Here is a 26,791-nt window from a genome sequence, read left to right as displayed (position 1 = left end):
GTTGTCACCAAGAAGAGCCTGGCTCCATCCTCCTGACACGCACCCTTTACATATTTATAAACATTAATAAGGTCACCCCTCAGTCTCCTCTTCTCCAAACTAAAGAGACCCAGCTCCCTCAGCCTTTCCTCATAAGGGAGGTGCTCCACTTCCCTAATCATCTTTGTTGCCCTGCTCTGGACTCTCTTCAGCAGTTCTCTGTCCTTCTGGAACTGAGGGGCCCAGAACTGGACACAATATTCCAGGTGCGGTCTCACCAGGGCAGAGTAGAAGGGAAGGAGAACCTCTCCCAATCTACTAACCACACCCCTTCTAATACACCCCAGGATGCCATTGGCCCTCTTGGCCACAAGGACACAGTGCTGGTTCATGGTCATCCTGCTGTCCACCACGACCACCAGGCCCCTTTCCCTTTAAACTGCTCTCTAATAGGTCATTCCCCAACTTATACTGGAACCTGGGGTTGTTCCTACCCAGATGCAGTACTCTGCAATTTCCCTTGTTATATTTCATTACATTCTTCCCCGCCCAACTCTCCAGCCTGTGCAGGTCTCGCTGGATGGCAGCACAGCCTTCTGGCGTGTCAGCCACTCCTCCCAGTTTGGTGTCATCAGCAAACTTGCTGACAGTGCACTCTAGACCCTCATCCAAATCATTGATGAATATATTGAATAATACCGGCCCCAGTACTGACCCTTGAGGCACTTCGCTATCTATGGGCCTCCAACTGGACTCTGCCCCACTGACCAGGACTCCCTGGCTTCTTTCCTTCAGTCAGTTCACAGTCCACCTCACTACCCGATCATCCAGACCGCACTCCCTCAGTTTAGCTGTAAGGATGCTGTGGGAGACTGTGTCAAATGCTTTACTGAAGTCAAGGTAGACCACATCCACTGCTCTGCCATCATCCATCCACCTCGTTATGTCTTCATAAAAGGCGATGAGGTTGGTCAAGCACGACTTCCCCTTGTTTAAGCCATACTGACTGCCCCTGATGACCCTCTTATCCTTGATATGCCTTGAGATGGCACCAAGGGTAAGTTGTTCCATCACTTTCCCAGGGATGGAGGTGAGGCTGACTGGTCTACAGTCACCCAGGTCTTCCTTGCCCTTTTTGAAGACTGGAGTGACATTTGCTTTCCTCTAGTCCTCAGGCACCTCTCCCATTTCCCAAGACTTGGCAAAGATGATGAAGAGTGGTCTAGCAATGACCTCAGCCAGCTCCCTCAGCACCTGTGGGTGCATCCCATCCAGACCCATGGATTTATGGATGTCCAGATTGTCCAATGCTCCCTAACCCAGTCCTCATCAACTGAGGCAAACTCCTCCATTGTCCTGACTTCCTCTGAGGTCTTGGGGGTACAGGGCTCCTCAGGACAGCCTCCGACAGAGTAGACAGAGACAAAGAAGGCATTCAGTAACTCTGCCTTCTCTGTATCTTCTGTCACTAGGGTGCCCACCTCGTTCATCAGTGGGCCTACATTGCCTCTGGTGTTAGTTTTATCTGCCACATATTTGAAAAAGCTCTTTCTGTTGTCCTTGACCCCTCTCACCAGGCTTAATTATAAGGAGGCCTTAGCCTTTCTAGTTGCCTCCCTACACCCTCTGACAACAGCCTTATATACTTCCCAAGTGGCCAGCCTCTCCTTCCATTATCTATAAACTCCCTTCTTCCACTTGAGTTTACCCAGCAGTTCCCTGTTTAACCACACAGGTCTCCTGGCTCCCTTCCTTGACTTCCTACGTGTTGGGATGCTCTGATATTGAGCCTGGTAGAAGCAGTCCCTGAACACTAACCAACTATCTTGGGCCCCTTTACCTTCAAGCAGCCTTGTTCATGGGATTTCCCCTAGAAATTGTTTGAAAAGGCCGAAGTTTGCTCTGCTGAAGTCCAGGGTTGCAATTCTACTTGCTATTCTGTTCCTGCCACACAAGATCCTGAACTCCACCGTTTCATGGCTGCTGCAACCAAGGCAGCCTTCAACCTTTACTGCTTCGACCAGACCCTCCTTGTTAGTGAGGATGAGGTTCAGCAGTGCTCCTCTCCTAGTCGGGTCCTCCACCATTTGTATCAGAAAGTTTTTGTCAAGGCACTGGAGGAACCTCCTAGACTGTGGCTGGCTGGCTGAGTAGTCCTTCCAGCAAACATCAGGGAATTTAAAATACCCCACAACAACCAGGGCCTGTGACTGTGAGGCTGCCCTCAGCTGTCTGTAGATGGCTTCATCAGCTTCCTAACCCTGATCTGGTGGCCTGTAATAGACACTCACAACAGGATCACCCCTGTCAGCCTGCCCCTTAATTCTCACCCATAGACTCTCAACTTACTCCTCATCCGTGCCTCTCAACTCCTCCTCATCCTATACTACAATACATTGTAGTTGCTTCCTCTTCAACCTGTTCACCAATGACTTGGATGAAGAGACTGAGTGCACCCTGAGCAAGTTTGCTGATGATACCAAACTGGGTGGAAGGGCCGACACACCAGAAGGCTGCGCTGTCATTCAGTGTGACCTGGACAGGCTGGAGGACTGGGTGGAGAAGAACCTGATGAAATTCAGTGAAGGCAAGTGTAGGGTCCTGCACCTAGGAAGGAATAGCCCCAGGCACCAGCATGGATTAGGGATGGACCTGCTGGAAAGCAGCTCTGCAGAGAAGGACCTGGAAGTTCTGGTGGACAACAGCTTGACCGTGAGCCAGCAATGTGCCCTTGTGGCAAACACGTGTTCAAATACTGACATTCCCCATATGCTTCTATCATGGTATATTACTTTTTTATTATTGACACTGAACATACTAACATGTATCAGATAGCAGGACAAATATATTACCCATGTGTGAGAGTCATTCTGAAGATGGAGCAGTATTTGCCTGAACATGGCCATCAGGAACCGAGAGAACTGAGGCCCTGACAGAAAGAACGCATGGAAAATGACTTGGAGAGAGGCCCGAGGAGAAGCATTGTGTTGCACTGGCTTCTCCAATACGGGGAGGCTGCTGCTCACAATGGCTGCTGTATGAACTTTGCCTACTGCTTCAGCCAAACCAGCCCCCGCCTCCTGAAAGTTATTGTTATGAGGGTCTCTTCGACCCAGGGACAATAGCTGCTGTCCACAAGATATGTTCTCACCTGCAGCCTCAGTCACACCCTGTCCCCCGTCTGCTCCCCCAAACAATGGCCAATGAAAAGGAGCATGCCCAGAAGCTCGCCAAGGGTCCTGAGGTCACCCAATGGACCAGAGAAAGACCCCTGAATGCTGGACACGTAAGCGTTGGCAAAAGGAAGCGTGAATCTTTCGAGCCTGCACAGTACAAGCCTGGGTTATGAAATCTAGGCGGAGACTGGCCTCAAACAATGGGAGTGAGGGGGGTGAAGAAATGTAAGAGATGACTCCTGAATGGACACTGTGGAGATCTGCCCACCAGAGGATCCCAAACCACAACAAAGGACCGGTAGGACTCTACAGGACTGGAGACCAGAGGGATGCCTCTGAAGCTCTACTGGTGGTAACGCATCCTTATTTCTCATCTTTACTTTCACTTTTTCCACATTTCTTTTCCCTTTTCTTTTCTTACTCTCTCTCCCTATCGCGTGCTGCTTTACTGGCAAATTAACAAAGTAACACTGTTTGATTGAATCATAACCCCTTGGCTTTTTGGTTGCCTTAATTTTGCGCTCTGAGATCAAGGTAAATGAACCATCACGAGTCCATCACCGAGCGTGACACCATGTTATGCCTCAAGGGTCTGTAACAATCAAATTGCTGTTAACAAAACAAGAATTGCTAACAAAAAAGTTCAAGAAATATCAGTACCTTATTCGAAGGGGTTCTACTCTCCACAAAGACCTTGCTCGAATGCCAGCTCCTCCAGTTTCATAAAGTACTTTCCTACAGAAAACATCCAAAAGATCATCCTCTTGTGTTTATATGTGCTACACACCTGTATAGAATTCACTGCTTCTTCCCAGCTAAACAGATGGGGTTCAACAGACACGATTCATACTCATCAGTGAGAGCATGATACACAATGTAAATAACTCATACTCTTAAATATATATAAACACAATATTAAAATAAATATACAACAGTATCATACAGTAATGATTATCATCATGAATACGACATGAGAGACACCATTCTTAGAGTAACTTTAACATTCTTATTAAAAGACAAAGTGGTGGTGACAAAGCAAAAGTTCTGTATTACAATCCTTACAAAACAGATAATGCAGGTAAAATTATGTATTAGCTTTAGGAAACTCAGAGTAATAAAAAAAAAAGGAAGTGAAGAGATTCAGCCTTTAATACAATCTAATTTTCTTGAATTACTGGTTGGGGATTAGTGACATGTTTTATTGCTGAAACTAGCATTCTACTCAATAGTCAAATACAAACAAATACAATCTATGGTGAATTAGTCCTGTTCACAAGAATACATATAAGAAAGTTTTTCATCTTTCAGTAATCATTCGTGTCTTGTCATTCAAACACCAGAATTTGTATAACCTTTCTCACATATAGTGGATATAAGAAATACAATGGATAGTAGGAAAGGTCAGCAATAAAACAATTTGTGATTAATTTTCTTCTCAGCAGGTCTCATCTTCTTGTAATCACATCACTGTCTAATTAAAGATTGCAGTAGAGTGTTTAACCTAATCTCAGATTCAATCGACAGTCAACGATCTATTTCTTTTTTGAAAGAAGGAAATGTATAAAAATGCACCACCACTTACTTGTGCTGTGAATCATTCTGATCCGTAGATGGAATTGTCAAACACTCATCGTGTCCATGGAAAAAACGTACTACATGCCCACCAAGAAGATATCCTGTAGAAGAAGCATGTTTACTTATTAGCTTAAACATTGACAATATGGACAAGTCCTATGAGGAGCAGCAGAGGGAAATGGGGGTGTTTAGCCTGAAGAAAAGAAGACTGAAGAGAGACCTCCTCCCTCTCTACAACTATTCTACAACTATTCTAGTGGAGTGCCTCAAGGGTCAGTACTGGGGCCAGTATTATTCAATATATTCATCAATGATTTGGATGAGGGACTAGAGTGCACTGTCAGCAAGTTTGCTGATGACATTAAGCTGGGAGGAGTGGCTGACAGGCCAGAAGGCTGTGCTGCCATCCAGCGAGACCTGGACAGGCTGGAGAGTCGAGCGGGGAAAAATTTAATGAAATATAACAAGGGCAAGTGTAGAGTATTGCATCTGGGCAGGAACAACCCCAGGTTCCAGTATAAGTGAGGGAATGACCTATTAGAGCGCAGTTTAGCGGAAAGGGACCTGGGGGTCCTGGTGGACAGCAGGATGACCATGAACCAGCACTGTGTCCTTGTGGCCAAGAAGGCCAATGGCATCCTGGGGTGTATTAGAAGCGGGGTGGTTAGTAGGTCGAGAGAGGTTCTCCTTCCCTTCTACTCTGCCCTGGTGAGACTGCACCTGGAATATTGTGTCCAGTTCTGGGCCCTTCAGTTCCAGAAGGACAGAGAGCTGCTGAAGAGAGTCCAGAGTAGGGCAACAAAGATGATTAGGGGAGTGGAGCACCTCCCTTATGAGGAAAGGCTGAGGGAGCTGGGTCTCTTTAGTTTGGAGAAGAGGAGACTGAGGGGTGACCTTATTAATGTTTATAAATACGTAAAGGGTGCGTGTCAGGAGGATGGAGCCAGGCTCTTCTTGGTGACAACCAATGGTTTGACAAGGGGTAATGGATTCGAACTGGACCACAAGAGGTTCCAATTAAATTTGAGAAGAAACTTTTTCTCAGTGAGGGTAACAGAACACTGGAACAGGCTGCCCAGGGGGATTGTGGAGTCTCCTTTTCTGGAGACATTTAAAACCCACCTGGACACATTTCTGTGTAACCTGATCTAGGTGTTCCTGCTCCAGCAGGGGGATTGGACTAGATGATCTTTTGAGGTCCCTTCCAATCCCTAACATTCTGTGATTCTGTGAACTACCTGAAAGGAGGTAACATGGAGGGTGTTAGTCAGTTGTCCCAAGGAGCAAGTGATAGAACTAGAGGAGATGGCCTCATGTTGCACCATAGGAGTTTTAGATTGGATATTTGGAAAAATTTCTGCACAGAAAGAGTTGTGAAGCAGTGGAACAGGCTGCTCAGGGAAGCGGTTGAATCACCATCTCTGTAGGTATTTAAAAGACGCATAGATGAGGTTCTTAGGGACATAGTTTAGAGGTGGACTTGGCAGTGTTAACAGTCAGACTTGATAAAGGTCTTTTCTAACAAAAATGATTCTATGAAAATAATGCCACCCCACATCGCCACCCTAAATGTTAAAATTTCAAAAGACCAAGGTGATATCTGTTTTTTAAACTTTCCCTCATAACTGAAATTAAACAAGAACAAATTTGGTATGACAACAATTTTTAGTATATTTTTCACTGTAAAATATTTCTTCTGAAAATGAAGACAAAAAGAAAGCAATCTTTTAACACATAAAAGTCAGGATTCTGGGATAGAAAAGGAAAAAAAAACTTCTGCAACAACTTATGTTTTGAAATTTGAATGCTTTAGGTAAAAGCCAAATCAAGCATATATTACCACAGTTTCCTCCCCTCTTAATACAATTTAAATGTTCTGAATACAAAATAATTTAGTGAGTTCATCAGTTTGTTCTGACATTTATAATATGTCAAAATCAAAAGTGCAAAGCAGCAGCAGGAGACAGAGGACAGAAAAACATGTAGCAGTTCTGAATATTAAGCTTAATGGAAGCTAACTTTCCAACCCATTTAACAAAAATACTACAGGTCAAAACCAGGCACTTTGCCTAACAGAAAAAAGATAAAAGAAAAAAATGGTGTAGGAAGAAAATGATTCATCAGCCCCTCAGTCCAAACTGTTCTGACCTTGGAAGTGAAATTAATGCCTTTTGAAAGAACAAACACGCATAAAGGATGAAGGGTAGAAGGAAACTTTCCACTATGCAGCTGATTCAATATAAATTTGTAAATTAGGAAAACAGTAACTGGCAATTATCCTGTACCAAATTAATATAAAGGTCAAAGCAAAGAAAGAATGTGAAAAAAAAAGATATTTTCCTGATGTTCGCAGTCATCAAAAGTACTTCAAACATCCAATTTTAGACTGAGAAAATGCCACTTTTTCAGTCTGTCCGTTCTACTTGACCCAGGCTGCTAAATCATTTGACATAAGATCATCCCTCCTGTAAATCATTCTGGGAAGAGTATATACAGCTAAATCTAAGCCTGAGTAGTAGGGAAAAAAACTGACACACAGAAAACACATAGAAAACCTACTTCTCTGCTTATCTGGCCCTATTTTTTTTGTTATGCAATTTTGGATTCTTTGCCCAATTCTAACCTAAACAGTACAAGGTTTCCAAGTACAGCAAATGGCCACTAAGGTGATTAAGGGGCCGGTGCATCTCACACATGAGGAAAGGTTGAGAGAAATCGGACTGTTTGACCTAGAGAAGAAAAGGCTCAGGGGGAATCTCATCAGTGTCAAGAAGATGAAGTCAGACTCTCTTCAGTGCTGCCCGGTGAGAGGGCCAGAGGCACTGGGCACAAGCTGACACAAGACATTCCCTCTGAACACCAGGAAACACATTTTCACCATGAGGGTGCCTGAGCACTGGCTCAGGTTCCCCAGAAAGGTTGTGGAGTCTCCTTCCTTGGAGATATCCAAAAGCTGTCTAAACATAATCCTAGGAAACCTGTTCTAGGTGTCCCTGCTTGAGCAGGTGATTAGACCAGGTCCCTTCCAACCTCAACCACTGTGATTCTGTAAGCACTTAGGAAATTTAGCTGCCAAATCCCTGTCATTACAGAAATCTAAAATATACCACTGATTTTCCATCATCTCTGTGTAGCTCATTATGTTTGTCAGCTGTCACAAGTTTTCAGTTTTACTATAGGACGGGTTTTCTGATTGCTTGGTTTTGTTTTACCTGTGAAATCTAAGAACACAGGGACTTTTCCAGAGTTAACCTCTATTCTGTTTATGACCCCTGACAGCAGGGGACCGGACAACCATTTATAAATATAGGGATCCAGCATAATAAATGTCTTGAACCACAAAGTAATCAGAAAATATTCCGAGGAAAATCCATATCCCATATGTTCTTATGTACCTACAATCACTCTGAGACAAGTTTCTCATGGGCCAGTGCACAAGAACACTTTGGGATGCTGATTTAAACCACCTGGGGTTAGAAGGGCCCAACCACAGTTCAGATAAGCTGATCCCAGGGAAATGCAATGTCTCTTTCACATCCCTTATAGCTCTATTTTTTCCCACAGTCCAGAATATTACTACAGCATAAGCGATTAGTTTTAGGGCCAAGTGGTACAAAATGATACTGACTTAAAGACATTTACTATTTGTCAATGTGGAGGGCTGACACTTTGAACAGAGAACAGCAGAGGTACAATGATTGTTACAACAGTGTTAATGACTAGGTGTGGCACTGAAATAAGCAGCAAGATTGAGTGGATGAGCCTCTCATCACAAGACATTTCTCAAACATGGCTGTAAAGTGCAGTCAAGTACTTAGAAAGAAATCCTCAACCTGTGGTGTGGGTTTTAAGGCTGATTAAGAGGATGTATTTAGGGAGCTCATTGTCATTGACTATTACAGAGACAATAAAGAAGCATGGCTGTGAGATCCAGAAAGAATATTTAGCAAATATCCTTAAAAAACACAACTAAGAGAATGAAACAGGAAATATGAGAAACCTGCTTTCCATTTTGCATGTAGTTTGATCTCTCCTCTGTTATTTCTGTTACGTGGTGATTAAAAATCCCATACAAAATCTATTAAGTTTACTGGCTTTAATTATTCTGCAGTCCCTACTCCCCCAAATTAGACTGAAGACAAAAAACATACCTGTTGTTCTCTGCTTCTTGTGCAGCTTTTCATGCTCTGCTGTTCTAAAGTTACAGAATGTATTTAGCTTTTCTCCAGTTAATCCAGCTAACGTATCTGTATTTCCTCATTTTCCCTTCTGCTATTCTTCTCTTCTATGCTCATTTTCTTTATTTTCATTAAAATCTTTGGTTTGACGTTGTGAGAATTATTGTTTTCATTTTCACTCTTTATGAAATACAGTACAAAGTCATCAAAGTATATACATTTCTAAAAAAATAAATTGACAAACCTTCTGTAATATTGCTCCCTGAGCACGTAGGATGTACATTCCATAGTGTCTGCATAAAGGAGGCATCCACCTGAATACTTCCATTTGACATGGAGAGATGCTGAAATAAGATGACAATAGCAGAAAAGGGTGAAATTCATGCACTTAAAAATATTCAGTGTATTAATTTCTTAACAAAATAAAAATACATAATAAATATACAAATTATTCTTTAAAAATTAGTAGTGACTTGCTTCTAAAATGAACTTTTTTCTAAATCTAACCAGCAGACTCCAGCTGCAGCTTAGAAATCTTTCAGAGTTACAGAAATAAAAACTTCTCAAGATGAAGAATGCTGAAGCACACCTTGGGACAAAGGCATGGAAACAGTCATGTTCTAAGGGGCTGGAAATCTTTCACCAAGAAAAATACGTGCATTACAATCAGGCATTATTTCTTAGATTAGAAAAAAATTCACAAGAACCCCAACCATTTTCCGCAACTCCTCTCCGCACTTCGTCTTTTCCCATCACGTCTCCACTTGCTAAACAAACAAACCTACCAGGTATCTTTCAGAGGACACACTGACCAGGATAAGATCATCACCTATTCGAACTTTTTCGCCTTCTGACCTTTGTTTAGAAGCAGGGTGTATTGTCCACCAGCATGCCTCGCCTAAAGGACAGAAATGCTTATCAATAAAGGCTACATAAAACAGACAACTCTCAATAAATTTAAGGATATCTTTATACAACACTGAAATAACATAATAAAGAATTGTGTCTTATAAGACATTCACCTTATAAACCACCTCATTTGTCTTTTCAATCCATTTGAATTTTTTTCTTTTAAACTTTTTTCAACCAATCTTTGCCATCACTGAAGCTGATATTTCTCTTCTCATGTTTGTGGGGTTTTTTTAAAGCAACTAACCACTTACAAAACACTGCTCAGAACTGCCTTCCCTTCAGATTCCCTTCACTGACAGTAAATTGCTGACAGCTACCTCAGTCTTAATTATCACCATTTGTGTCTTCTTTTGCTTAACATTCATAACTAATTAACAACCTTCTGTATCATTTCCACTCTAAGCTACATTTATATTTTAGATTACAGAATTTTGAAACAAATACTTCATAACTTTACAATATTGCCACACTACAAGTATCAGCACTACAGACCATAGGACTGCAGGATAGCCAAGCCTTAGGGTGAGAATCATAGAACACTTCCTACACATTAAATACAAGATTACAGATAACTTTGCATGCACACATACACACTGATTCTGGGAAGATTACCTAATTCATTCCACAATTTCGCACCCTTAGGGGCTTAGTTAAGGCCCTGAAGAAAATTAGTTGAATACAGCTTTCTCACTGGGCAATGCAATGTGGGAGAAAGCTAAACAAAGGCAAAATTGGTAGCATACGACAGAGCACAAAAATCTGTTTGATCAACTAAGAAATCTCATGTAAAACCACCTCAAAAGAAAATTTGAAGATTATGAAGCTAATTATAAAGAGGACAATAAAGTTGCATCCTTAAAAATAGAAGTGTAAAGTGCTAAATTTTAAAAAGAGAATAAATTTAAATATCCAGTGGCTTTTCACTTAGTACCTGCTAGTTGAAGAATAGTTTCTACAGCTGAAATTGATTCAATAGGACAGTTTAATGGGTGGCAGAGCAGTGCAAGGGGAAGCAATATTATGGTGTTCAGTTTATGAGGTTTACAAGCATGCAGTAGTTATAAAAATCCTCTGTGCAGAAAGACAACTAAGAATTCCTTGTATGTCTTGCTTTTTATATCTTACTTATGTGTATGAGAATGTTTTTGTATATGTACAGTTAAACAAATACCAATATAAGACAACTGCAGATATTCATTACAAAACCTCATGAGCACAAACACATGCACAATAAGTCTGAAAAACACTATAAAATTATTTCACTGAAACTATTTTCAGAGAGGTACAACACATACATTTCTTTTATCAACATGCCTAAAGAAAACAGTCTCCCTCTAAGGAAGCAACCAAAGATATCATCAAGTAACAGGCTGCTAATATCTATCTGAGACCATCTTCTGTATGGCTACAAACTTCACTCATTCAAAACAGGTCATGCAGATAATCAGTCACCTGGAGAGGAAGTTTCAAAGATCATCCACAAACATTTTAACATCTACATTGGCAGTGCCTCTCCATCATTGATTAGCCTATTTTGATTTTAATTTATTTTCAAAATAATGGAAAAAAACAATAGAAAGCACAGCATGATAATACTACTGGAGTGTCTTAATTTGAAGCTTCACATTAATGAGGTATGTACAAAGGTATTTAGATTTTCCCTCCGAGGTGTATATTTGGGCCTGGGTACCACAGGGTCACCTGTTACTTTCTGATGAGTACTCATCACCATAAGTAACCATTAACACTATGTATACAGTAGCATTTAATCCTGTTTGTGGCTTTTTGTAGCTGAGTTGCTTTTAAATTCATTTAACGCAGCTCCAAGTGGCATCTCATAATTAATGGAAGAACAAGTTTGTTGTTTTTTTTTTCCTCTGGTTCTGTGTGCAGTACTGTTACAGGTGTTGCTCCTAGAAATTATTATTTTTTTTGTCATTTCTAGTTTGTGTCATATCTCTTCCACTCTGTTCCATTATTTTGATCCATTTTATGCTTTTATTTTTCTTCTGTTCTTCTAGCAATGTGCTCATTACTTTTTTTTTCCATTTTCCTGCATTACAAGTTGCATACTTGTTTTGTTGCATGGTTACAATGTATACTGTGAATGCACCAATATATGGCTTTTCCACAGTTTAAGTCTATTGAAATCACCAAACCATACAAATAGAAAACAAATGCATCATTATTTTATTCAACAGAATTTTTTTACTATTATCACCAGTATTATTACAGTTGTAGTAACTCAGTTTGATTGCCAGGGACTCACATTCTTACACAAAATCAGTTAATTTACTGAAAGTCAGCAGTATTGACAGCTATAATTTACTTTCAGTCATCTTATTTCTAATGAACACATACACTTGACATTCATAAGCATAGAGTGCCATTAATGCTAACGCCTCTTCTAAAAACAGAAATGTGTGACACGTTTTCCTTCAAAACCAGCTTGCCCTACCTGCTGCATTTTCTCGTAGTCCCACATCAAATGCAAGTTTATCTGTCTGGGATCTTGATGATGTTAAACATGTCAAATACTGCAAAACAGTGAAGTTATTGAAAACAAAACCCAAGAGTATACATTACACATACACCAAATTAATACCTGCATATTATTCCATCTTGCTATCAGCCTGTACTAATTTTCTTCTACCTAGTGAAGCATGATATTATTTGTATACAGGCTTTTCCTCACTTTAAAGCATCAAAATCCCTTTCCACTTCAGCACGTATTTCTCTGTGCAATTTAGCTTCTAACTTAAAAAGTTTCACATAGTTCATTAGATAGGAACAGGCAAACATCTTATTACAGCTTTACTGAAACAAGTTTGCTTCATGAAAATATAGGAAACATACTAAAAGGCTGTAATCATACTTGCAACTCTGGTATATCAAGGCAACTATAATTTGTACGGTTCATAAACATAAGCAACAGTATTTAAAGACTAATGTAGAATTTTCTAGTACAGCCTCCTATTAGGTATACTTGTGTGGGCCCTAATAAGTCAAAGATCCAGAACAGTTAAAATTTTCCAGTTGTACAATGTAGTGAAACAACACCTATACAAGGTAGCCTGAAGATAGCATGTTTCTGGGTATAGGCACTGGGATGTTAAAAGAAACAACTTATAAAAATGTACTGGAAAAAATAACACACATCACAAGAAGTTCATTCGTGACAGTAGCAACTTGCTAATGGAATTATCATTAAAATTGATTCCTTATGGACACGAACAATCTGTGGCTAAAGGAGCTTTTCAGCTGCACTTCTGAGTGAAACAAACTGAAGAATCTGAACTTATAACATAAGGCCCACTTCCATTGTGTTGAGACTCCATAAGCTATTCAATTTTTATCTAGTGCAGAAAGAGAAACTGGAACACTCTTCCAAATTTATATATATTTTTATTTTGACAAAAAGATGTTTATTTGAGCTTCTTGTTACTTATTCTGTGCAAGTGCTCTTTCACTTACCATTTCACTAAACGAATGACGAAGTAGTATAGCATGGCCATACAGCAGGGTTCTGTGACCACCCCCTTGAGCTGCCTACCAAACATGAAAGAGAAGGTCAGAACTCCACTGCACTGTGTGGACTATGATCAGAATTGTGTAACAACAAGAAGAGCTACTACAGTTCAAGTAATACGTGTAAGTTCTCAAGCAAATTACAAAATGGGCAAATTCTGGGCAAAAATCTTAATAATGAAGTAGCTACAGCAATAGTCAAATATCTGCCAAAGGAATAAATGTTGCTCTTGATCAAAGACTCTTATTGCGACCTAATTTTTATTATAATTAATTAAAACACAGCATTTACAAGACGATGTTTTAAATTAAATTATACTACTTACCTTTCTTATAAACTTCTCAGATGCATTAAAAGAAATAAAAAAATAAAATAAGTGTGTGTATATATATATATATATATACACATATACAAATTGAAATCTGAAAGAGGAAAAACACACCTATTGCCCAGAATAGTGTAAGCACACACTAAGGATTATCTGCTTGCTGGGGTTAATGTTAAGTATTTACCAGATTACTTAAAACAACTACATCCATAATTTGAACCAAGCTAAGTTATAAATTTCAAATAAGGAAATTTATGATAAGATTAGGGAGAGGCAAAACAGGATTTTCCATATGTTTCCTTTAGAGAATTTAATACACATCTTTTTGCTCCTTTGGTTGACCAGAAGAAACTGAATTCCAAGGGAATGATCTTAACAAGAAAGTTACCTATGGAACAACCAACAATCAACCACCTTGATAGGTTTTCAAGTCTGCCTCTCTCAGCCTTTTTCTGCATCTATAATTTTATTTCCTCGTTATTTATAAATAGCAAGCCTATTCAAACTTAAATATATAATATGACCAAGAAATTAAATTATTAATTTATTATGGTGTCTTCCACAGAAACTAAGATTTTTAAATATTTTTTTAGATCCTCTATCCCAGATTATACAAAGCACTTTTTCAGGAAAGTGATCTCCAAATTTTGCACTATTAGGCATATCACAATTAATGTCAATACTAATTATACTATGGTGGGTAACATTCATTTTTTCTCTCAGTCCAGATCATACTGAGTTGCTGATTTAAGAATATCTAACTTCTCACAGAATTGCTTGAAACTGTTCTGACACACACAGAGCTTTTATTTTTCCAATTAAAAGAGCATTTACTTTATGGTTGTCTTGTTTCAGGTGTATTTAAGCAAGGATTAAATATGAAAGACAATTCCCCAAAATATAACTTTAGAACACGGATTGTTTCCAGTACATTACATATTGCTTGAAAGGACTGCCTTTAAGAATAATTCTTCTCCTTGGATTCATGTGGAAGGGACCAAGATAACTAAAGGCAATTCCAGGAACACAAATATTGGTTATACACATGTAGGCAAATGATTTTGCACTCTATGAATAATTAATGAGTTAAATTACTAATTAGGTCACTTGGTTTATAAGCTGTGCACAACTGTTCTACAGAAAGCCAACTTAGAATACATTAAGCGGAGGAAACTACTACATTCCGTAGCTCAACATATAGAATACTTAGTACTAATTCAAAAATTAGAAAATAAATGCTATTTGCCCAAACAGAAGGAATACAAATCTAAAAGCAATTTAGCAGAGGTCTGTTATTTCAACTACAATAAATTAAAAATCTGACTAGCTAATAACAATGACAATAACATATAGGGATTTGGGCCCTGGTTATACTGGAACTTAATGCTCTTAACAGATAATTAACAGACTTATGTAATTATATGTAATAAATTTTACTAAGAAATTTCTCAGAATTATATGGATACTGTGTATAACCTCTTTCACAAGAAGTTCAATATAATTATGTAAAATTTCTCAGTATAACCACTAGCAAACTGAAACAAAACAAAACAAACAAACAAACAAAAACCCCACAAACAAAAAATAAACAAGTGATAACAATTTTTGGACCCACACAGAAAATATGATAGATTATTGGAAAAAATTGGAGACAAATATAAGATAGTTATTGCTGGTCATTTAAAGAATATGGCATAACATTATAAAAGGCTGATCAGATACAATACACTAAAAAATTTCAAGAGCTCCTCCAAAATATGTAATTAAAAAGTTTTCCTGGGATTGTACTAAAAAAAAAAAGAAGAAAACACTAAACTGCATGCACAGTATATGAAATTAATTTATTACTGCTTGGGGAAGAAAACCAGAAAAACTTCAGATAACAGTGGACGTAATACTTCTTTAATAGATTCCAACTTATTTTTAATCAATAAGGAAAACCTCAACAACAAAATCAACTGTAATTACAGACAGGTTATCAGAGGAAAATTATATTTAATCAATTTGTAACAAATATCTGCATGCTGAAAACAAGCAATAAATCAGCTCATGCTATTTTTTTTACTGAAAGCTTTTAAGTGATTCACTTCGAATTTTAAGGCTCATTAAAAAAAAAAAAGGGGGGGGCAACAAATCCCCAATATCAAATAAGCTAAATAAGCTATGTTCTTCCTCTAGTAAAATCTGAAACAGCAGAACTCTATTCCAAACTAAATTTAATATAGAAAGCAAACCATTTCATGGAATGACAGACTGGTGGAACTAATAAAAGAGGAATGTTAATTATATGAGGCCGAATTCTATTCTTAGTAATGCCTTTGTATTGAGAACAGAATGTAAAGGAACATTTTAAGATGTGCATTCCAACATTCCATGGTGTCATTTGTCTCTACGTGTGTAATAACTATTAAAAGTCAGCATTTTGTATTATTCATCTCAAAACCAGCTTCTTCTGAAATCTTATTTAGAAATTACTTATTATCACACCAATTAGGTTTCATGGTGGTAACAATAGTGCCTCATAATACGAAACATTTAACTTGATTGGTAGCTATGACACATCTCAAAACAGAATAAGTTAATTGTAACTTTAAAAATATCCCATCTATTTTACCAACAGCCTGTTGACAAAACCTAATTAAGAGTCCACCTTCTCTGAATGTAACAAATCCTTATGGTTCAGAAAGTTGCTTGCATTATTGTTCAGGCTTTCATTTTTTATTTGATCCTTGCTATTTATATGAACTACCATGTTCTTCTTACAATTTCACCAATGGATGGTACTCAGCTTCAAAATAAATGAGGGCAAGGTAGTTTTGAAATAAATAAGGCATGATAGACTACATTTTCTTTTTTAGTGTCCGCTGTTCCCAAAGCAACAGAATGATCACTTTTACTGAAGAGATTATTTGTCCTCTACTGGCAATCCCAAATATAAATATTCATACATTACTAGTAATCTCAGATTAAATCCTTTGGCTCCATTTTTGGGTGAATATTTTGAAAATACTAAAATTTATGTTATTGCTTAGGAGTCCTAAAAGTGTTTAAATTAATCTTACTTTCCCCTAGCAAATGCTTTTTTCATAAAGAGTTTCATTTTCTAGAAAGCAATATAATTGCAAAAATAAAAAATTACACTCTAAACTGAAGAAAACAATGGAAAAGAAGAGGTCAATAACCATGAGGTCTGAAAACTCTATGTGCCAAGGCTGACATCACAGAGCAGAAATCCAGCTTTCCTGAGGTGTGCCAGGACATGGGCCAGTTAAAATAAAGATCTGTAGTGCAGAGTAAGCCTGTAAATTGTGATTATCCTGCCGCTAAATGACAGAGAAAAATAAGGTTCTTCTACTTCTCAAAAAAGTAAAAATGAAGGAAGAATTTAACACCTGTGAATCAAACAGCAGCATATGATGCAAAAATGTTAACTGAAACACCAAAGGTTTTATGACTATAAATAATAGTGTCTTTCTATTGCACATATCTCATGCCCATGCAATCTAAACAAAAAAGACGGCTACAAGAATGACAAATTAATATGGAATTAAACCAAAGAGTAATAATAAGACATCAGTTTATTTCCCTATAGCCATTTACATCTTTAGAAAAATAATATGCATTTTGAATGTATCCTTTCTGTACAAATGGATATGACATTCAAAAAATTAGCCTTGTGTAAATAAAACATCATTTTGATTCTCGCTTCTAAAATATTTACTTAAATCATAAAATTCCGCTGCTTCCACATATTATTTTTTTTTCTTTTTCCTTTTTTTTTTTCCCCCCACCTTGGGATTGTACTAAAAAAAAGGAAGAAAACACTAAACTGCACGCACAATATATTAATCCCAAATATAAATGAATAGAAATTTCTCATCATGAAACAAATTCAGCATAAATTTCTATTTGACAAAAAAAAAGAAAGTATAGTGAAATGTTATCTTTAAGTAAATTACTTTAGATGAAATTGCTTGTATTTTTATGTTTGGTTTCTTCCTCAGACAATCATATTTCCTTGTATTTAATGTGACAGAGTCAACTCTGTATGTAAGTATAATACAATGAGAGCAAAATTACTTCTCAAAGGAATTACGAGTTTTCTGTTTCTACATAAAATAAAAATGAAAATTGACCGACTATGTAGTTCTGCAGATTATTTGCACTGTAATTAATCGCCATTTAGTCTCATAAAATAAGAAAAGCCAGAGTTTTATCATGCTGTGTTTGTAAGAAGATAGAAATTTAATTCAGTTCAGTTCAGCTGAACTGAATCAATCAAATTAAGATAAATCTTCCACCCAGGCTCTTGGGCTATGCTGGGAACAATTAAAGCACAGCATCATATAAGATAATAGCAAGCTCATCTGATCAGCCAGCAAAAATCTGAAAGGTATGGTAAACATCAATGCACTGAGGTTGCTGGCAAAACATCCAAGAGTTTAGTCAGCTTTAAGAGACTATACATGTGACCACTACCCAAATGTAGCTCTAAATTAGAGTGAAATGAGAAGATTTTTGTTTATACAAGTTTTCTGGTTTTCGTGGTGCCAGAAAGCAATTCTGGAAGCCGTCATAACAAATAAATATTGTAAAATCTTATTTAATATTGATTTGTTAATAACAATCCAAGCAATACATTAAGAAGTGGCATTTCCAGTCTCTTTCAAATATCAGATGTTCATTGATAAGAAGAACACAGTAAAGGTGATGCCACATTTTTTTTTTTAATTCCTAAAACTTTTACATATGAATATAACAAAGCAGTGACCAACTGAGTAGAGACCTTAGGTCAAGTTAATTTACTTTCAAAGAAACACAAGTTCTACCTAAATATATAGGACTGAACAATTTACTTAAATTACCTACTTATAAGAGACTCAAAGATGCAACAGCAAGTGTAACTTCTAAAACTTCCAGAAGTATTAATGTGTAGATGAGAGGTAAGTCTGTCACATCTCAACAACCAGCAATGAGGTTCAGCTGATCATTGAAAAATGATAATTTCTCATGCAGATCATTGAAAATACACACAAATCTCTACCTGAGCTTTGGATTAGGCTTAATTTTTACTTATCACTATCACCTTTTGCAAAATAGCATACAAGTTCTATGAAAAATAGAGTTTTTAAATAACTTTGTCAATAACAAATAATGTATAATAAAGTGCATGTAGGTTTTTTTTTTAATCCTGATCTCTCCAGTGTGGAAATCCTCTTTTGGTCATTCTTAGTATGTCTTAGATTTGAAGCAATAATTCAATTGAAAATTAGTAATATGAAATGCAAACACAGTTACAACATTTCACTTTACTGCAGAGTCGCTTTACACTATTATGCTGTAAGCATTCCATTAAGTATGCTTGTATGAATATAGTATAAGATTAAGAAACCCAAAGAAGAGAATTTTGAAATAACTATTTCTATCCAACAGTTCTTGCTTCTTTCCACAGATCAAATATCTTGAAATTATACTGAAACAGTTTAGTTACACAACTACAAAGCAAAATACTGTGGTTTTATATCTGAACTAAAATAGATCGAAATTTGTCACTTTTTTCATTGATTTGACTTAATTTCTAGCTGTTCATTTCATGTGATGATAAATCAAATTAAACCCAAACACCTGAAATACTTTCTTAGCTCAGTGAAATGAGATAGAATATTTACAAAATGAGAATATTATTTTGCTTTGTCCATTAACAAAGAGCACTATAATGCAACAATGCTTTTATGGCAATGATTTATGTTTCAGACAAAACCTGTTCTCCTCAGGCTCATAAAAGCCAGACTCAGTCCAAGGGTTCTCATGTCTTTTTCAGTATCCAGTTCTGGAGTGATGGTAATAAATTATCTCAGAGATTATGTTTCTGTTTTTTGTAAATATTTCACAAGACTAACTGAGCCTGCTCGTCGAAGCTAGAGAGCAATTACCATGATTATAGTAGTAGAGCAATAATGTCCCAGAAGAAATAACTATTACATGATGCCCCTGCCCTAGAAATCCTGGAACAAGACATAAGAACAATCCATATTCAGAAATATCATATTATTTCATGTCAATTTACTTACCCCTTCACTAGCATTATCCCCTGTGCTAGCCAGCATTTCTTGAAGGGCCCTGACAGACAGGGACTGCTCAAGGACAAAATTACAGATGCAGAGGTCTGGAGGAACATACTGTAAAAATAAACAGTGTAAGAAGAGATCAGCAGAGTGGTTGAAACAGGATTAAAAGTATGTTTGAAAACACATGTATTTTAATTTTGAAATCCATACTTAATGTTTATTCACTTGTTTTTGAGATACACATTATTTCCCTGTATTAAAATAATATAAATCCATTCTACATAACTTGTCAGTCCAGTAACCCCACTTTTCCCTAGAGTTGTATTCCTCATGGTAAACAAAACATCTCCAGGTTCAAAACCAAATTTTTTTTCTCTTCATGTGCTTTCCTGTCTTTTAAAATTACAGCATGGACATTGTATTTATTCTCTGCCATCACCGATGAAAGAGAACATATTTTAGCGTATAAGGTGGATGCTCTGAACATATTTACAGCTGTCACTAAATGGCAAAGATTCAGAATCTTAAGACAGGATAATATGAATTATTTTATGAGACCTTCTCAATTGTTGGATCAATACATCTGCTGATTTTAAAATATGAAGCTTACATTCACTTCCAGAACAGTAGACTTTTTTTTTTTTTTCCACCCCCCCAATGTATTAGTATTGATGTGTCCAAGAAAATAAGTCTCCAGGGGAATCGTCAGTGTATATAAATATGTGACAGGAAAACACAGAGAAGACAGAGGCGGACTCTAAGGGGTGGCACCCAGGGAAAGGACAAGAGGAGATTGACACAACTTAAAATACAGGAAGTTCTATTTAAACATGAGGAAAAAAACCTTTTTTACTGTGAGCATGGTAAACACGGGAACAGAGAGGCTGTGGAGTCTCCATCCTTGGAGACATTCAAACCCTGACTGGACAGTGTCCTGAGCAACCTGCTCTGGGCACAGAGGTTGTACTTGATTATCTCCACAGGTCCTTTCCAACCTCAGTGAGTCAGTGCTCTGTGGTTTATGACATAGATCAGAGCTGTAAATGAGCTTTGATATGGATATACACTCCTTTTTCTTTTTTAAATCAGTGTAACAGGAGGGAATAAAATTCTTGATAATACTGCATTTTAAGGTGGTGAAAAGGGAAATGATATGATCTAGAGATTTCTAAATTTGCTGAATCAAAGTCCTTCTATTTATAGCAGCTTAATCAAGTACAGTCTTGGAATTCCCCCCACTTTGGTCTCTAATATCAACTCTGATTATTTTGTGCGTGTGTTTTTGAACATATTTTGGAAAAGACTTTTAGGCTGAAGACTTGACATTGAAATTGCACACATTAGACATACATATATATAAAATTGTTACACATTACTGAGGTAATGTGAACTCTTGCATCTTTCTTACGCAACTAAGTAATGGTAAACAGTAAGTAGTTCATAATTTCATTAACTCCAACAGGAACAACTTGAACTCTAACACTTGTCATCACTCATGTCCACTATGAGGTACTATTTTTTTTAGCATTCGTTAACTGTATCTGTGTCCACTCCAAACTGAATATGGCATAATCATTATGATCCAACACCTACCTAGTGAAGAAAACCCTTCCCATCTGTGTCACTGGCCACTGGTCTTGTGCCACATCAGCTGCATTTTCATTTGAAAATTATTGCAGCCCTTACTTTAGTGTTTTATTAATAAAAGACACACTCTAAGGCAATGTATGCCTAGTCACAGTTTGTATAAAATGTACATCCTAAGTTACCACCATTATTTTTTCACTTCTTATTTTTTTCATAGCCTACAGAACATTCAGCTTTATTTAAGAATACTGACATTGAGAACCATGAAATTAATGATTTTTTCAGCCATGATTTAGGGCAGCTAACCCCTCTTCCAAACTTGTGATGTTACACAGTAAGCTAATACACACATGCTATCACATACCCCATTTCTGTGGCTGAAAGCAAACAAATTCTTTTTTAAATATCACTGACCTGAGAAATACCAGTGAAAGCTAATTTACATGGAAGGTGTATGAGCTAAGTGGCAACTGACCTCCTTAATTAATCTAGATTGCTTCATTTAAAACAAAAAAATTAAACAAACAAATTAATGAGTCTGTCAAGGCTGATTTGCTTTCTACTATTTTTGCAAATGATACTGTTTCATCAGGTTGATATTCAACAATCTCTGTGTGGCAAATCATTCTATACTCTTAATAGTTACACAGCTACAAGGGGTTCAATAAAATCTAGGCCATCTGCTAATCTATGCTTTTTTCCCCCAACTCTGAGCAATGTTGTATTGTAACAGAATCCCCCCCACACACACACAAAAAAAAGCACCAATAAGAGATATTCAATGAAACAAGAGTACAGAGAGGTTAGAGCTACAGGTAGAAGATTGGGAAATACTCATGTCAGATATTTTTATGCTGAAATGAAAACCAATATGTGGTCAGGTTTTAAAAATCTCCTGTAAAGTAACCATAGGCATAGGTATTTATCCCCCTTCTGGCTATGGGAAGTTGAAGTGAACATACAGAAGCAAGACAATACCATTTCCAAGAATCATCAATAAAAGAAAAAAAATCAAGTGGAGAATAAATATTTTATTTTAGAGGAATTTGAAGATATACCAAGCAAACATTATCATAAGTAGATTTCTGCAGCAGAGTAAGTAGACTGATATCTGATGAAAGAAAGCAGGAATTAGGAATAAACAGTTCTTCAAAGTCCATAAGAGTTTTGGGAAGTTCTTCCATTACACCTCTATGCAGTCCTGTCCACACATACAGGAAGATAAACAAAATGACAAATTTGATATAGGAAACCTACACAAATTTGTGAACTAACTCTGAAGAGACAGTTCTACCCTAACAGCTGCTCTTATTATAAGAAAATGTTCATCTCCGAGATTATTTCCAGACAGATCTTTCAGGTAGAGTTACCAATTAATTTTTCATCAGCACACTTATAACACCAGATATAACTCATTTTTCTGAATGAGGTGTTAAGACAAATAAAGCTAGCTAACAATCTGGAAATGTTCAATAGATCGGCAAAAAAACTTAAGTCTTAGAATAACTCTATTTTCTCACAGAAGTAAACTGGAATCCAGGTCAAATTACTTTATTTTCATTTAAATTGCTTTCTGGAGAAAGAGCAGACAGCAGGTAAAGTATATTAATAGGTCAAAGCTGACAGGAGAGATGACATGAAGAAACAGATACAAGCTACACAGTAGCTAGAGATGAGCAACACAAGCAGTTATAGAAAAAATGAAGACCTACAGCAATGAAACGGGGGCATGCTTTGTAATAAATTAAATAAAACAAAAAATAAACCTGTCAGTAGGTAGGATTTCTCTCCCAAACAAAATACTTTACAGAAAGTACAGAATAGAACAGCAAGCCACCATTTTCACAAACTTCAGACTGACGATACAATCATGTGCTTGAGCTTTCCATTTAAAAGGGAGACATAGGAACACAATTCCTCCTGTGAGGTACACTGCGATTTGCTGCTAAAACATAGCATGTTCACAATTTGGTATTATTTGTTAACGTTGTAAAGGTATCTGCATACCTAATCACCAGTAGTGAAGGAGAACCATCCATCCTAAACCGGTCAATAACACATGCCAGTCCAATTTTCACTAATACTTTCTTAAAATAGACAGCAAAATGCAACAAGACAAAAAATGCAACAAGACCACAAGAATAACCACTGGTAAAAGGCCACACCTGCAGTACTGGACTCCCCAGTACAAAAATGGTATGAAGCTACTGGAAATAGTCCAAAGGGCCACTAAGATTATTAAAGGACTGGATGTACTCTCACATGAGGAAGAGATGACGACTGATACGTATAAATTCCTGAAGTAATGATGCAAAGAGGACAGAGCCAGGCTTCTCTCAGTGGTGCCCAGTGTAAGAATCAGAGGCAACAGGCACCAAGTGAAACACAGGAGGTTCCCTCTCAAAATCAGGAAACACTTTTTCACTGTGAAGGTGACTGAGCACTGGCACAAGTTGCTCAGAGAGATTGTATAGTCTCCATCCTTGGAGATATTCAAAAGCTGTCTGGACACAGTCCTAGGCAACCTGGTTTAGGTGTCCCTGCTTGAGCAGAGTGGTTGGGCAAGATGACCTCCAGACGTCTCTCCCAACCTCAGCCATTCTGTGATTCTGCGAAGAGTAAACTGCAATGAAGCTTCTAATACCAGGCTTGTACATAGAACCTTAAGGTGGATAATAGATTAAGTCAATGCAGGCAGATAATGCTGGCTGAGACATTCTTACAAGCACACTCTGTTGAGGAGAGCTCCATATCAAAAGATTTCAAGGAAGTATTTGCTACATCAGAGACACAGCCACATAAGTACAAAGTCGCAGCCAAAGGAGCACTGATATAAGCTTTGTGCTGAAGTTTAAACTTGTTTCTCATCAGTTTTTTGTCTGCCAGCTTAATATGCAATAATTATTATTTGCCATAAAATAATAGATGTGCAATTAGCTGTAGGGTAGTTTTAACCATTTTACATATAACTGAGTCTGCGTTGGGTTGCACGGGGAGCGGGGGGGAAATGCAGGCCGATAAAATAGCTAGTAAAACCCAACTCCCACATTACACTTAGAATACAATTCAGTCTTCTGCGTTCCTCCAAGCAATATCACAACATTAAATTCTAGCAGGTGATGTGTTTACTAACCAAATCTCTGGCAAAAGCAGAGAGGTCTGGTATGCAGTGTAAAAAACACTGACGTAAGCTAGCACAGGTTACTGATCAACTAGGTTTACCTTTATCAGACCTGTAAACTATTACATTCTGTCATTAAGACAGAAAACTTAATTAGTTATAATTACTTTCAGGCATGTAAGTTTACTTGACTATTGTGCTGCTAAAAGAGATGCTAGTATATTGCAATTCCTTTTGATGGTTAGCCTTGCTGCACTGGACTATCAGCTTTGAAATACACCATCTTTTAAAGCACCACTTAAAAACAAGTAAAATAGCTATGAAGCAATATAATTAGATCACATAGTTCAACAATTCTGCTATTTCTCATTTAGTATAGAAATCATAATTTTTCACCTCCAGTTAACTAGATTTTTCCTCTTACATTTTAAGTATCAGACATTATTTAGACAAAAGTCTTCAGATAATTCAAAAAGGAGCCATATAGACAGGGGGAACATAATTTCATACTATGAATTAAAGCAAAAATGCTTTTAAAAAGTGCATTTAAAATCCAATCACCATAATATAAATTATTAGTGAATCAGGACTGTAATAGCTTTTACTAATAAACTGTAAAGAAAAACCACACAAATTGCATATGGATGTATAATAAAATTTGAACAGAAGCATCTTGCAACGATTATTTCCTTCAGCATGTCATAAAACTTACCAAAACAGCTAATGGTAACCATAGAAACCCCATTTTTCCCCTCTTTTTAAGAAATATACCTTCTCTTTCCTTGTCTCCCTTTCCTTTTCCCTATTTCTATTCTCTGACTTTTACTACATACAACTCAGATTAAAAAAAATAATCATGAAGTTACATCTTTTCATTCTGGAATTAAGAGGTGCACGGCCATTTCTTCTTAATACAGAGAAAAAAAATCTAACTTTATAAAAAGTAATTTCCAGGGATGAGGAAGGGATAGGGAATCCATGGAAGAAACTCTTCTGCTGTCTAAAATAAAAGCACTTCTGTTATCAACGCTCCCATTCTAGAAGCTTATATGCAGTGTTCATACTTTCCTTCTCTAAACTGAACAGCCTGTATCCTCCTCCAATCATGAGGACTCCATGGAGCAATCTCCATTTTATCAACACTCCTATGAATTTAAATGTCATGCATGGAAACTGTACTCCAGCAGCATTGTCACAGAGGTAATAAAAAAACCCCAACACTTGCAGAGATAGTATACCTTCCCATCTCCCACCAAGTTTCTTTTGATTATACATCTAAAGACTGTGCTAGATCCATTGAGCACATCATCACTCAGGGAACTTCTGATGGTGTAACACCCACCATGACCTTCACATTCCTTACAGGGGACAAAAACAGTTTCCCATTTTGTAAGCATCTTTACATGCTCAGTTATTAGACTTTACACAGGCAGCACTAAAATATACCTCTACTTTCTATTAACATACAAGGCACCACAGATCTTCCATTGTGTGACATGACTTCATCAAGCAACTTTTGCAGATGATAAAAGCTTTTATGTTAATTTAAATGACATCTTAATTGACAAAAAATACTCAACAGCATAGCAGTGAGAATGGAGCACTGCAGGATTTGATTAGAGACACATCTATTCAGTCACTATTTCTAGTCCACTGGATGTGTGCCATTTTGATTCTCTTTTTCTGATTTCATAAACAAAGTTGGTGATAGCAAATTCGAGAGCCTCTGGGTAAGGATTAAGGGTCAGACAAATAAAGCAGATGTCATCATGGGAGGCTACTATAGGCCACCCAGCCAAGACAACAACACTGATGAGTTATTCTTTAAGGAGCTAAGTAAAGACTCCAAATCATCTGCCCTTGCCTTTATGGGGGACTTCAACTTGCCAAATGTCTGCTGGGCATATCATACATCTGACACCAACAGGTCCAGAAGATTCTTAAGCCATCTGGATGATAACTTCTTTGTGCAGGTACTAAGGGAACCGACCAGGAAAGGTGCCTTCATAATTTGCTGCTTACTAACAGAGAGGGTCTTATGGGAGAAATGGTGACTGGTGGCTGCCTTGGCCACAGCAACCACGAAGCAGTCAGCTTTAAAATCCATACTAACAGGAGGAAAACTGGCAGCAAGGCCTCAGCTCCGGAGGAGAGCAGACTTCAGGTTGCTCAGAGAACTACTTTGTATGATTCCCTGGGAAGAAGCTTCTGAGGGTGCTGGGGTTCATCAGTGTTGGTTGTTTTTTAGGTACCATCTCCTAAAAGTGCAGGACCAGGCAATTCCAAAATGTCAAAGATCTAGCAGGTGAGGCAAAAAGCCAGCTTGGCTGAACAGGGA

At 37.5% G+C, this 26,791-nt stretch overlaps 1 protein-coding gene across 9 annotated transcripts in view; it reads right to left on the bottom strand.

Annotated features, from left to right (window-relative positions):
* RYR3 (ryanodine receptor 3) overlaps positions 1 to 26,791 on the bottom strand; it is a 242,759-nt gene that overhangs the window by 169,231 nt on the left and 46,737 nt on the right. For all 9 annotated transcript variants that reach the window (XM_082058587.1, XM_082058594.1, XM_082058592.1 and 6 more), the window contains exons 3-9: positions 19,749 to 19,856; positions 13,295 to 13,369; positions 12,279 to 12,357; positions 9,694 to 9,806; positions 9,153 to 9,252; positions 4,738 to 4,831; positions 3,816 to 3,890 (exon numbers count right to left, since the gene is read on the bottom strand). In XM_082058587.1, coding sequence (XP_081914713.1) covers positions 3,816 to 3,890; positions 4,738 to 4,831; positions 9,153 to 9,252; positions 9,694 to 9,806; positions 12,279 to 12,357; positions 13,295 to 13,369; positions 19,749 to 19,856 — 644 coding nt within the window. The remainder of the gene's footprint in view (positions 1 to 3,815; positions 3,891 to 4,737; positions 4,832 to 9,152; positions 9,253 to 9,693; positions 9,807 to 12,278; positions 12,358 to 13,294; positions 13,370 to 19,748; positions 19,857 to 26,791) is intronic.

This window comes from Streptopelia decaocto (assembly GCF_964273445.1).
Source record: "Streptopelia decaocto genome assembly, chromosome: 7".
NCBI classification, from domain to species: domain Eukaryota; kingdom Metazoa; phylum Chordata; class Aves; order Columbiformes; family Columbidae; genus Streptopelia; species Streptopelia decaocto.
The sequence above is the reverse complement of the archived record's forward strand: the minus strand, read 5'-3'. Positions and strand labels throughout refer to the sequence as shown.